Raw genomic sequence first — 14,473 nt, 5'->3', positions numbered from 1 at the left:
TGAGAATATGATGAAAGATCAGCAGCTGAAGACTTAATGCCTGTTCTAACAAGAAAACAGAAACTCAAGGTACAAAAACTCTTAGCAAAGCAGCCTACTAAATCTTGTGTCTGGGGTGACAATCATTTGACTGATCAATGAATTTCCTCTATTGGAATGTTAGATAACCGATGGTTAATTTTGCACAAATTTTTGCTTGGTATTGGTCTTCTATAGGTGTTTTGCATTAATAATAGAGGTCCCTTGTTACCTAAGGGAAATGACTTACTTGCTACTGTTAGTGCGGTTTGGCTTGACACTCTACCAAGTGAATTGAGGCTTGATTTCTTTCGAGATAGATGTGGATTTCCTAATTACAGATTTCCTAGATTTGTTCTCTGGACTATTTTGTTGTTTCCTCTGTTTCTTTTCTTTTCTGTTCATTTTGAGGGTTTTGGTATAGTTCTCCCTCCTTTTGTAAATATGTTTCCCCCTTTTTTAATAAAATCTTTTGAGTTTGGCAGCATAGGATGGATGCCTCTTGATGTCTGTCCTCTCTCCTCGCTTATAAAATATATATATATGTGTGTGTGTGTGTGTGTGTGTGTGTGTGTGTGTGTGTGTGTGTGTGTGATATAGTGCAAATGAAATTAAATCATAATTATATTTACTAAATATATTAATTAAAAAAAAGTATTTTATCCATATGATCTATCACATAAATCAAATATATGTGTATTAATTCTTTAAAATTGTTATTATTTAAATGACTTAATTTAGCTTAGTTTATTTTCCCATTGAAAATTTAGAATATGGATTTTTGAATTTCCTTTTAATTGAAATATTATTACAAAATAAAGTGATATAATCTAAACTATTTCAGTTTTATAAAATAAAGTGATATAATGTAAATTAATTCACTAATGAGTGTAATATGATTGATTGAAAATATTTCTTTAAAGAAAATGTATTAATTTTTTAATGAACATTCAAATAAATGTATATTAAATATATCGCTTATTCTATTTAATTTGGATTTTTTTAACCAAATTATAGATACAAATTATTTATCAATCCATTTGACTCACACCAAAGTAATATTGGTAATTTGTTATCAATTTATGTTTAAGTACCTAATATTGTATTATGTCAAAAAAAAATTATAAAAATTAGTATTAACCACAGTTTTAGTCTTCCTATTTTCACTCACTCGTTCACGGAGTTGGTCCTCCTATTTAAAAATCACATAGTTTTGATCTCTTTCTCATATTTTTGAACTACAGAACGGTAATGTGACATTTTTATTTATGTCATACGATTTAATAATGTAAAATGAGACAACCATGAAATTACAATAAAACCTCCATAAACTTAATATGATAGATCATCGATTTTTAGTTAAAAAAAAAAAATATATGAAAGATGGATTAAAGCTGGGTGATTTTTGTATAGGGGGAGTTCAAGGGATGTAGATGAAGTTGCAACTAGAATTCAATCCACTGCTTGGAGTTAGTTACTGTCAAGAATAGGTAACAATGCAGCTCTATCATACCTAGGGTTGTGTTTGAGACCCCTGGAGTGTTTAAAAATGATGTAGGAGTTTAAAAATACTCCAAAATTGGACGGGTTAGAACGACCAATCTCATAAAGCCACGTAGATGAAGCCCATGAATCATGGCATAATACTTTGAGGGAATACATTAGTTTTGGTAGGGACCACCGCGTTGAAACACATTTCCATCTCTTCTGCACCGTGCATGTGGCCTCCAACAACGCTCCCTGGTGAGGAGTCGCGTTTCACGAAAGTCGTTAGCGTCTCCTTCACCTATATAAATATGACTCAGTGTCACGTTCAAGTTACAATTCATTTTCACATGTACTCACATTTGTTCAACCTCATTTCTCGCACTAACTTGGGTGTTGGAATGCTAACGTACTTACAAGCACCTTTCACTCCGCTGTGAAGACTACACTGCCACCGCGTCGGATCATCGCATGCAACCGTTGCCATTCTTTGATCACTACCAGACATATCAAAATTCTCGAACAATCTCCAAAACTCATTTTGTTTAAGAATGACATTTTATGATCCTAACTACTGTTTGGTTTTATTAAAAGCCAATTTGTCTGCCGTACTAGTTTACTTTCTTTCTCATAAGCTTCTTTAGGTACCATTTTTTAAACTGAATTTTTGATTAAATTTTTATGCCAGGGACCGAGGAGGCTTGAAGGTTAACGAGTTAGGTGGGATAACATGTATTAAGCAAAAGACAATGGTGGATTGGGTGTGCATGATGTTAAAATTGCAATGATATTTTGTGAGGAAAATAGGCCGATAGTCATTTTGGTTCCTCAATGAATGTGTAGTAATAGCCACAATAGTTCTTGATTGTTCACTTTTTAATCAAAACAGTCTATGACAATAAAATAATTCATTAATGTTAACATTAACTCTTTTCATATAGGAACTAATATGACAGCAAAAACTTTTACGTACAAGAAGTAAGAATATTGAGGGACTAATATGCAATATTAACGAAACATTTTTACGTCAGATGCTATTTTGACTAACGAAGTACACAATTAAGAATAATTTTGATACATTGAAAAACTATTGTGACCATTAGTTACGCATCCAGGGATCAAAATGAGATATCAATTACCCTATGCAATTGATCTCAAAGCTAATATTTCCTAGAATAATTTGTTTTACACAAACACCTAATGAAGTAGGAATTCTTCCATTTGTTTATATAATATAAGGATTAGAATGATTAAGAGATGATGGATTCAACTTCTCTAATAAAACATACTGAAATAAGATCTTTAAAAACTTAATGCATATAACTGAGACTAAAATATTATTGTAAAACTGTTTTTCTACAAGAAAATATTATTAAAATTGTTTACAACACAACTACAAATTCCAACACTCCTTCTAATACGCCCCATGGCATTTATGTTTTGAAATGTCTCTTTAAAATAAATATAATGATTCTCTAAAATGGAACAAATATTTGTTGCACAATAAATATATCTGAATAATAAATATGTCGCCATTATCAGTCATGTGCCATGTTCATCCAACAACTTCGATGTAAGGTCCGATCTCATTCTCATCATGGTGCAATTGCAAAAAGAGGCTGCATGAAGCAAGCATAAGTGTAAATAACAAATGAGACAAAAATGTATGTGTATGTGTCACATTGTTAATCGCAGTAAATACAGTTTGTTCAAATCCTGCTATGCTATTGTGTTATAGTCGCTATTTGACAACAACTTGTATTAAATTGCGAAACGCAGAACAAAAGAGATTTCTTAAATTCCCGCTACACTATAGCACTATGATAGCCGCTATTTGACAACATTGGAGTGTGTGTGTGTGTTTATATCTATCTATATATATATATATATATATATATATAGAGAGAGAGAGAGAGAGAGATAGAGAGTGAGAGAGAGTACCATGCCAACACTGACTGGTTTCCCATCTTCTACCAGTACCTCAACTATTGTTCCTGATCGATCAGCCTGCGAAGCAATGAATGAGAACCAAGTAATTAGAATTTTTTTTCTAATTTGAAGGCGTGCTCAATACATATTGGGATCAGAGACACTAACACGTGGGTGTGTTTGTGTCAACGTTTGTGCCTATGGTTTTTAATAACCAAGCAACAAGAGCCAATGCAGTAGAATAGAAGGAAATAACAAAGTAAAGCAAAAACAATTTGCATGGTGCATTGCAGGTCTTTGTTTTTGGGAGTGCTATAGTGAGTTAACCTTTTATAGGACACATATAGGACTATATGATCTAAAGTAATACTGCGACAAATTTTCAGAATAAAGAGGAAAACAAATCAAGATGGCAATAAAGTTAATAAAAGGAGAAAGAAAAGAAGAATATGATGCAAAACAAAACCATCTTAAAAAGGACAATACACATACTTCAATTTCATTCATCAGTTTCATAGCCTCAATAATGCAAACAACCTGCCCTTTCTGCACTTGATCTCCCACCTGAAACATCAATAAAGGAATGAGGCTATCCATTATTTTATTTAGCGAACAGAATAAAAATTAGTTTGATGTTTCTATGTAGCACCGGCACTTTAAATTAATGGTGTGCCCGGTATCCAACACGTGTTAGAGTCAGACACCAGGACAACACCAACACGTGTAGTTACATTCAATTACTTTCATTTCTTAATTTATTACCATTGTCTGCGTGTCAGTGTTGTATTTAGTGTCTATGTCAGTGCTACATAGGTTGTAAACCTTTCTTTGATAAAATTAGTTACAAAGTTGTAATACCTTATATACGTTCTCTAAGTAATATTGATACATACCTTGACAAATGGTGGTTCGCCAGGTCCAGGACATCGATAGAAAGTTCCTGCCATCGGACATTTAAGCTGTGGATGAGATGATGCATTTGTTTTTGCAGGAGGCAAGGCTGGAACTACATTTGAAGGAGGAGCACTTGGGGGAGTAGAAGCAACAACGGGTGGTGGTGGTGGCAGCGGTGCTTGATAAGAAGGAGGATATGCAGGATAAGGAAATGGTTGTTGTGATACTGGTGGGGGCTGCAAAGCTTCCTTTTTCCTTATCATGAGCTCATAGCCTGCTTGCTTAAGTTCCAGCTCCATGATATCTCTAGAATCCACAAGTCTGAACATAAAATAAAATCAGCATGATATAAACAAATCCAGTGATGTCAAATAACGGCAACAGCGGCGGAATTTAAACAAATTATTATTCCACGATTCGCTATTTAGTACAAAGTGTTGTTTTATAGCAACCATAGCAACATTTTAGCATTGTAGTGTAGCAGAATTAGATTTAGAACGAAATCTTGAACTACTATTTATCGCAAAATCTACCATTGACAACATTGAACAATTAATGTGTGCAGTAGCTTAGGCTTACTTAACAAGTTCTGAAACTTGATCCATAAATGTGGAAACTGAAGATGCATCTGTAGAAGCGCTTGGACCAGGGGGTTTCCCGTTATGGTTATCTTTCTCTTTTGGTAAAGCACCATTAGGTTCATTGATCAATACAGGTACAGAATTTGATGAATTTTCAATAGTTGCAACCTACAACAAACAGAACAGTGTGTATGTTAGTATCAATATTATAAAAAAGAAAATTGGAGCAGCAAGGTTACGGATGATGACCATTTTTTGTTCAAACTAAACTGAATGAGAACTAACCTCGTTAGGAAGTGCTTGAGACCTCCAGACCGAAAATTGCTTCCTTTCGAGACACTGGCACACAACAATAACAATGGAACACATAAATAATCAGGAAGAAAATAATGCATTTCTTCTGGTTACAAGACACTGAAATTTGTTTAATCCTCTCATAAGAAAATTAAATAAATAGAATGAACATATTATTTCAAAACCAAGCTTCAAGGTAACATTTTCATGTTATTGCAAATATCGTCTTAATTACTCTCAACAAAAACATTTATCACCAATTGCAGAATTTAACAAATTGCTGTCTCTGAATGAATCCAATTGATTCGCTAAAAAACATGAGACTGAACAACATATAAATATTATTTTAATTTTTGATTTGAAAAATTACTATGAGATAGAACAAAACAAGGGGTGACAACATAGACGTACATGGCAAAAGTAAAATATTTTGTTACATAGTAAAGCAAGGAACAACTTTTTACCCCAAGTACAAGTAAACTCAATTAACCATTTCTTCCTTCATCTCACTCTCTCCCCAACCCCTTCTCTCATATGAGCATACTTAACTTCACAACCAGATTTCACGGGTAAATGCATCATTAAATGAGGGTCTATATGAGACCAGAATGTGTGAAAAGTTGGGAACATGATTTGAGATGAGGGTTTTCTGGAATAATTTGGAAGGCGTGGACATAATCGTTAAGTTCTTCAAGGGCATGGCTTAGGAAGTTGAGACAGAGATCTCACTGGTTGGGGGATGCCTTAACCCACTGTGGTCAACAAAAGACCGTGGAAAATAGCGGTTCGTTCGAATTCCGCTATGATACGGCGCTCCAGTCGCTATTTGACAACATTTTGTAATGAATAGCAAGTCGTGGAACAATAGAGTTGTTCCAATTTTGCGCTGCTATAGCCACTATTTGACAACAATCCCTTAACTGACTAGCTAAATTAAGAGAAAAAGTTACGGACTGCTGCCCTGCATCTACATTGCAGATGAGACTAACTACCAAAAAACATATGAAACAAAAAATTGTGATGTCCTTCAATGTGAACTGAATCACCCAATGTCAATAAGGACTATATGCTCAGGACTAAACTTCAATGTTAAGAGAAAATTCACTGTATTTCATATTCTTAATCATGCATAAACATTCAAAATTCTTGAGAGAAAAGGAACACACAAAATATGTTAAAGGCAATTATTCTTTCTTTCTTCGAGCAAAAAAAGAAAAATAGTTAAAGACTAGGTTGCAAATGTTTTGAACAAAACAAAAATGTGGGAAATCATTGTATCTCCACCCTGTAGAAAGCAATGCAACCATAGAGGATGAAATACTGTTTTAATAGATCACAATATGCATTAACTGTAGAGTGTGAGATGTTAAAGCGAAAGTATAGACAATAACTTCTAAACCATTGAAAAATAATAAATAAAATAAAGTCAGCCAAATAAGCTTGAATTCAGGCAAATAAACTGAGAACAGTAAACCTTCAAATCTGGTTCATAAACTATCATTCTCTATCTTATATGATCCTTAAACTATAGAAATTTAATAAACAATCCCTAAACTAGTAAGAATCTATCAAGTTAGATCCACAATTACTTTCAAAATAGGAGAGAAAGTGATAGCTTAATGACCATTCATTACATTTCAATAGTTTAGAGATCAAATATGAGATAAAATGATAATCAAGCAATCAAATTGAAGGATTTCTCAATTCAGCATTCTCAAACAATGAATATCAGAAACACCACTCATATAACAAAACATACACAAAAATTAATCACATGCAGCGACATCATCAATAACTATCCAAAATCTAAAGATGGAAAAAACAACATACTATCTACAAAGCATTGTCATAAACACGCACACAGGACCTATGAAGCACATATGCTCCTCGGATTAGGCGTGTCCGACACCGACACATATAATTATACTAAATTATGTGATTTTCTCAAATTATTAGCATGTCGAAATGTCAGTGTCCGTGTCGTGTTCGTGCTTCAGATCGACATTGACACAACATATCAAATGATAAATGTTTGAAAAAACAGATTAATTGAATATAATAACATATGTTGGTGTCGTGTCAAATGCCAACAAGTGTTGGACATCAGACACACTTTCCATCAGAAGTGTCAGTGTCATGATCCATTTACTCATTTGAGCTATACATATAATATAATTATTCAAACTTAAAAAGCCAGATTCATACATTTGGTATAAAATCACACACCTGAATCCCATTTGACACCAAATCACAACTCAAAGATCCAAAAGATTGAGATTTCATAAACCCCAACTGCACATTCCTTGAAGAAGTCTGAGACTTCAAACCCAAATGATGAAAAGTTAAACATTTAGGACAAGGAACAGTGGTGAAAGAAGCCATTTTGAACACAACCCACGAATCAAAAACAGATTTTTATTGATTTAAAGGTGAAATGGGTGGGTGTGATTATAAGGGTTTTGTGTGGCGATAAGATCTATGAAGGTCTTGGGAACGATGGTTTATTGAAGGTGATGGAGAACCCGAAGAAGGAAGAGAACAGAACTGAACAGAACTGAACAGAAAGTGGTTTTTGACAATGTGGCTTCGATGATAACTATGTTTGCATCAATGTCATAGGTTTTGATTTCCAACTTTCAACTAACTTTGAACCATAAATTTTCGGTCACACAAATAAAAAAAATATAAAAACAATGTATGTGAAAGAAAAAATTATGAAGTCCAAAATTGATTTTAATAAAATGTATAAGAAAAATAAATTAAAATTGAAAAGAAAAAAAAAATGTTATGCGTGACTTAAGACATGGTACTTATTAAGGAAATAAAAAATAGTAGATTTGTAATGGATTCAAGAATGTTTTAACTTTTAAAAAGTTAAATTTATCATTTTACACCATTTGTCAATGCAATATTACTATTTTTATCATTTTAATCAATGTTGTCTACCATTTCTTAATAATAAATGGCTAATGGTATAATGGAAAAGATAGCAATAATAACTTCATTGATAGTGCAAAGTCATTTATACTTTAGGACAAAAAAAAATTCTCAAAACGTCATACCCTCTTTGTCTCAAAATGTAAGCAAAAATTGATCAACATAAGTTGATGTATCTCGTAAAAAATTTGAACCAAATACACTAACTTTAGTTGACCAATTTTTACATATATTTTGGGATGGAGTGAGTATAATTTAGGAGGGAGAGAGTATTTTATAAAATTACTATCATTTTATTATTGGTATGTAAAAATAAATTAGAGAATTGAAAAATGTTAGAGTAATAAATCGTTAAGAGTATAATAGTAAAAATAACATTTAATAATTCATTGATATTGTAAACGACTTATACTTTAAAAAAAAATTTGTTTTAGAAAGCGATTTATAATTTAGGACGAATGCACTAACAAATACTACCATATTTGTTAAGAAATAGAATGATGAATTCAACACTTTAAAACTTTAGAATTTAATTCTTTTTTCTTACATGAAATTTATCATTTATTTCCTCTTTTGTATTCTTCACAAGTATCCTAAAGACTGCATGACCCAGGTTATATACATACTCAAGACCAATCTAGAAATTTTAATGGATGGAATAAGGCACGGTGGATGCGCAAGGTGGCCTAACGCGCACAGTTTCAAAAGTTTGTGGCCCACATTTCTTGAATCAATTCCAAAAAATATGTATCATATATTTAAATATTTTAAGGAAAATGCTAACGAGTATTTCTGGGACACTTTTTAAAATGACTTAAAAATATAATTTTTGTGAAAATTTGTATAATCATTAACTTAAAAATTGTAATAGTTGACTTTTTAAAACAATAATTTATAAATATACGATCCTTAAATAGTGTTACGAATATCGATTATAGGGAAGTGATAAAACGACAATATCGATCAGTTTGATTAAGTAAAATATTGGAGATTATAGGGAAAAAAAATTGCATTGAATATCTAAATATTAAAGACATCTTAACATTCTAAGAATTATAATTGTTTAAGGAGGCAAATAGAAGGAAGTAAGTGTTAATTTGACCCATGTTCAATCTAGTGAGTTCTGTTAAGTTTACAGTAGGGGAAGGGGGGATTGATCCAAAGAATTTGTTGTCATTAAGAAAAAGCAAGGACAAGTTAATTAGGTTACATATAGAATTGTCCTGAAGAGGACTTTCTTTCAAGTTAAAGTTCATTTAAATTGCTCATGTTACTAATGGTAGGTTTTGGTACCACTGTGTTCATAGGTTTTGGTACCACTTTGTTAATTGAAAAGTGATGGGTGACTATTGAAAAGTTGTGACTATTTAGTTTTAACTTCACTGGTCATTGTATTGATTGTATTGATTAATCTTCCTTATTAATTAAGGGTTAATTAGGAGACTCCTACCTATATAAATGTACACTCTCACCACATAATATGATATAATAAACATATTTTCAGTTCTAATATAGTATCTAGAGCTTCTTGATCCAGAGCCATGTCTACTGCTACGTCTTCTCCTACTCCCTTTGATGTGCAACGCGTAACTGCTGCAGCATCCAAAACCTTCAAACAACTAGTTTCTGTCAAGCTTGATGATACAAACTACCTTTAATGGAAGCAACAAGTCGAAGGTGTTCTCGCGGAACGAAGATGGTGAAATTTGTGATTTCACCTGAGATTCCACCGGTTTATCTCACAGATGCAGCACGCGAAGCTGGAACGAAGAATCCTGCTTACACCGAATGGGAAGAACAAGATTCATTGCTCTGCACCTGGATTCTTTCAACGATTTTGCCTTCGCTACTTTCGCGATTCGTTCTCCTTCGCCACTCGTGGCAGGTTTGGGATGAGATCCACAGTTACTGCTTCACACAGATGAAGACGCGTTCGCGTCAACTTCGATCTGAACTTAGATCCATTACGAAAGGTTCACGCACTGTCGTTGAATTCATTGCTCGAATTCACGCAATTTCAGAGTCTCTTGCTTCAATTGGAGATCCAGTCTCTCACAGGGACCTAATTGAAGTTGTTCTTGAAGCACTTCCAGAAGAGTTTGACCCTATTGTTGCTAGTGTGAATGCGAAATCTGAGGTTGTTTCTTTAGATGAACTTGAATCTCAGCTTCTCACACAAGAATCTAGAAATGAGAAGTTCAAGAAAGCTGCTATCATTGAACCTGTTTCAGTTAATCTCACTGAAACTGCAAATTCAGAATCCCAATCTCATGGTCCTAATTCTCAAAACCACAATTATACTGATGGCACCAAAAACAATCAGTTTCCTAACTCTAACCCTAATTTTGGAGGAAGAAATGGTCAATTCAGAGGACGTGGTGGCCGTTTTGGTGGTAGATTCAAAGGACGTGGAGGCCGTTTTGGTGGAAGATCCAATGTTCAATGCCAAATATTTTCAAAAACGATCATGATGCAAGCTATTGTCACTACCGTTTCTCTGCCCCACGGTATGATTACTACAGTCCCTATGGCTCACTAGGAGGCTATGGTGCACCTCCAAATGTATGGATGCAGAACATGTCACGTCCTCAGCATTCTGGACAATTTCGTAGGCCTCCCACACAGGCTGGGAATCAGAGAGGTCAAGCTCCCCAGACCTTCTTAACTGGCTCAGATCCACACAATTCATTCAACAATGTCTGGTACCCTGACTCAGGTGCTACTCATCATGTCACCCCTGATGTATCCAACCTCATGGATTCCACGTCTCTTTCAGGTTCTGATCAAGTCCATGTTGGAAATGGACAAGGTTTGACTATTACCTCCGTTGGTTCCTTACAATTTACTTCTCCTTTACATCCTCAAACTACTCTAAAATTGAATAATCTCCTTCTTGTTCCCTCTATAACCAAAAATCTTGTTAGTGTGAGTCAGTTTGCTAAAGATAACAATGTTTACTTTGAGTTTCATCCTAATCATTGTTTTGTCAAATCTCGGGATTCTTCTAAGGTGTTTTTAAGAGGTATTCTAGGACACGATGGTCTCTATCAGTTTGAGCACACCAAATCATTCAAGACCACTGCTCCTGTCTCTCAAAATTCTAGTGTCAACACTGTTTGCAATAAAGTTCCAACACAAACTGATAATTCTGCCTCTTTTCATTTAGGTCTCTCAACTGGTTTCAATTTCAATAATTTTCAATGTAATAATGTTGAACATTTACCTAGTAGTTCAACATCTAATTCTACTCAGTCTTTTCCTTCCATGTATGGTATCTGGTATAACAGACTTGGACATCCTCATCATGAAGTGCTCTAAAGTATTATCAAACTTTGTAATATACAATTACCAATTAAAAGCTTGTCAGATTTTTGTACTGCTTGTTGTCATGGTAAGGCTCATAGACTGCCATCTTTTGCATCTCAAATGACATATACTAAACCTCTTGAATTAATTTTCTGTGATCTTTGAGGACCTGCACCAGTTGAATCCTCATGTGGATATACCTATTTTCTTACTTATGTAGATGCTTATTCTAGATACACATGGATATATCCTCTGAAACTCAAATCTCATACACTTTCTACATTTCAGAATTTTAAAACTATGATTGAATTGCAGTTAAATCACAAAATTACTTCTGTCCAAATTGATGGAGGTGGTGAGTTTTTACCTTTCACAAAATATCTCAATAGCCTTATTGTTGAAAGGAAACATAGACATATTGTTGAAACTGGTCTCACTCTTTTATCTCATGCACAAATGCCATTTTTAACTGCAACTTACCTTATCAACAGGTTACCTACACCGGTTTTAGCAAATAAATCACCCTTTTTCTTACTTCACCTTCAATTTCCATACTATAAATTCCTTAAAAGCTTTGGATGTGCATGTTTTCCCTTTTTGAGACCCTATAACTCTCATAAGTTTGATTTTCATTCAAAAGAGTGTGTTTTCTTGGGATATTCCAACAGTCACAAATGATATAAATGTTTAGATGCTTCAGGTAGAACTTTTATATCCAAAGATGTTGTGTTTAATGAGGTAAAATTCCCTTATCTTGACTTATTTCCATATCAGAAAGTGTGTTCTGTTTTACCAGTGTTTTACCAGATGGTCCCACTTTATCCACTTTTCTTCTCACTCCTGTCTCAACAACCTTTACTGTAAACTCACATACTCCCCAAAATTCTCATTCTGAGTCTGTTCCTCACATTGTTAACTCACCTACTCCCCAAACTTCTCATTCTGAGTCTGTTCCTACTACTCCCATATCAAACACCCCTCATACTCCATCTATTAGTTCTCATCACTCCGAGTCCTCACACAAAAATAATGTTGTTCTAAATCCCACACCCATCACCATTCTATCTCCCTCTGCATCTCAAAATTCCTCACCTGAGTCATCTGCTAGTGTTACTAGCTCTCAGTCTACAAATTCTGAGTCTCTGTTCCTCACAGAATTCATCCTCAAAACCGTCACACAATGAGAACCAGAGGTAAACATGGAATTGTGCAGCCTAGAATTAACCCTACACTCCTTTTGACTCATGTTGCGCCCACTACTTACAAAACTGCTCTTCAGGATCCTAAGTGGCATTTAGCAATGCAAGAAGAATATAATGCTTTTTTACTTCATAATCAGACATGGTCCCTAGTATCTCTTCCGGCAAACAGACTGGCCATTGGATGTAAATGGGTATTTAGGGTAAAAGAAAATCCAGATGGCACTGTAAACAAGTACAAGGCACGTTTAGTGGCTAAGGGTTTTCATCAACAAGCAGGTTTTGAGTACAATGAGACTTTTTCCCCTGTAGTCAAACCTGTTACAGTGACGACAGTTCTGACACTTGCAGTTACTTATAACTGGACTCTTCAACAGTTGGATGTGAACAATGCATTCCTAAATGAAGTGCTAACTGAGGAAGTCTACATGGTGCAACCTTCTGGTTTTGAATCTTCTGACAAGAACCTTGTATGCAAACTACACAAGGCTCTCTCTATGGGTTAAAACATGCTCCCAGAGCATGGTTTGAGAAATTGAAATCATCTTTACTGCATTTTTATATTGGTTTATGTTGATGATATTATCATCACTGGAAACTCAAAACTGGCTATTCAGAATCTAGTTCATCAGCTCAATTCTGAGTTCTCCCTTAAAGATTTGGGTATACTAGATTATTTTCTCGGCATAGAGGTGCATCACTCACCATCTGACTCTTTACTTCTCTCTCAAACCAAATATATCAAGGACCTTCTTCAGAAAGCTAACATGATTAATGCTAATAGCATGCCCTCACCAATGGCATCTAGTACAAAATTGTCTAAATTTGGTTCAAGTACAGTCTCAGATCCTACATTTTTCAAGTCAATTGTTGGTGCATTGCAGTATGCAACCATAACAAGACCTGAAATATCCTACTCTGTGAACAAAGTTTGCCAGTTCTTATCAAATCCCCTCGAAGATCACTAGAAGGCAGTCGTCAAGAGGATACTTAGATATCTGCAGGGTACTTTACACCATGGGTTAATGCTTACACCTGCCAGCTCTACTGAACCTATTGCAATCACCGGCTTTTGTGATGCTGACTGGGCTTCAGATCCTGATGACAGAAGAAGCACATCAGGAGCCTGCATATTTCTGGGCCCCAATCTAGTTTCCTGGTGGGCAAGGAAACAGACCCGTGTAGCTAGATCTAGTGCAGAGGCTGAATAAAGAAGCCTTGCACAAGCTTCTGCTGAGATTATTTGGATCCAGTCTCTTCTCAATGAATTGCAAATTAAGAGTAAAATTCCTCATGTCTATTGTGATAATCTCAGTGCAGTTTCTCTTGCTCACAACCCAGTCCTGCACTCAAGAACCAAGCACATGAAATTGGATATTTTCTGTGAGATAAAAGGTTATAAGGAAGGAACTGAATGTTTCGCATGTGCCTGCTCAAGACCAGTGGGCAGATGTCTTGACTAAGCCTTTGTCCACTACCAGATTCCTTTATCTTAGAGACAAACTGAGGGTTTGTGACACCCTCCGTTTGAAGGGGGACTGTTAGAATAATTAATCAAGTACTTAGTGGAGATATTGAAAAGTTGTGACTATTTAGTTTTAACTCCACTAGTCATTGTATTGATTAATCTTCCTTATTAATTAGGGGTTAACTAGGAGACTCCTACCTATATAAATGTACACTCTCACCACATAATATGATATAATAAACATATTTTCAGTTCTAATAGGTACCACCTTCTATAATTGAATCAAAAGAGATAAGACTATTATGTTTACAGATTAAAAGTTTTCAATTGTTTTGTAATACAAATATTAGAAGCAATACATG

At 34.6% G+C, this 14,473-nt stretch overlaps 1 protein-coding gene across 1 annotated transcript; it reads right to left on the bottom strand.

The window, feature by feature from the left end:
- Positions 1-2,823: 2,823 nt before the first annotated feature.
- Positions 2,824-7,857, bottom strand: LOC11420469 (biotin carboxyl carrier protein of acetyl-CoA carboxylase 2, chloroplastic). Its single transcript, XM_003621367.4, has 7 exons — positions 7,428-7,857; positions 5,193-5,246; positions 4,906-5,075; positions 4,326-4,647; positions 3,925-3,996; positions 3,445-3,510; positions 2,824-3,122 (listed from the first exon to the last, which is right to left on the bottom strand). The coding sequence occupies exons 1-7, from the start codon at positions 7,581-7,583 to the stop codon at positions 3,099-3,101; spliced, it is 864 nt and encodes a 287-aa protein (XP_003621415.1). The 5' UTR covers positions 7,584-7,857; the 3' UTR covers positions 2,824-3,098.
- Positions 7,858-14,473: the final 6,616 nt, after the last annotated feature.

This window comes from Medicago truncatula, chromosome 7 (assembly GCF_003473485.1).
Source record: "Medicago truncatula cultivar Jemalong A17 chromosome 7, MtrunA17r5.0-ANR, whole genome shotgun sequence".
Lineage (NCBI taxonomy): Eukaryota > Viridiplantae > Streptophyta > Magnoliopsida > Fabales > Fabaceae > Medicago > Medicago truncatula.
The sequence above is the reverse complement of the archived record's forward strand: the minus strand, read 5'-3'. Positions and strand labels throughout refer to the sequence as shown.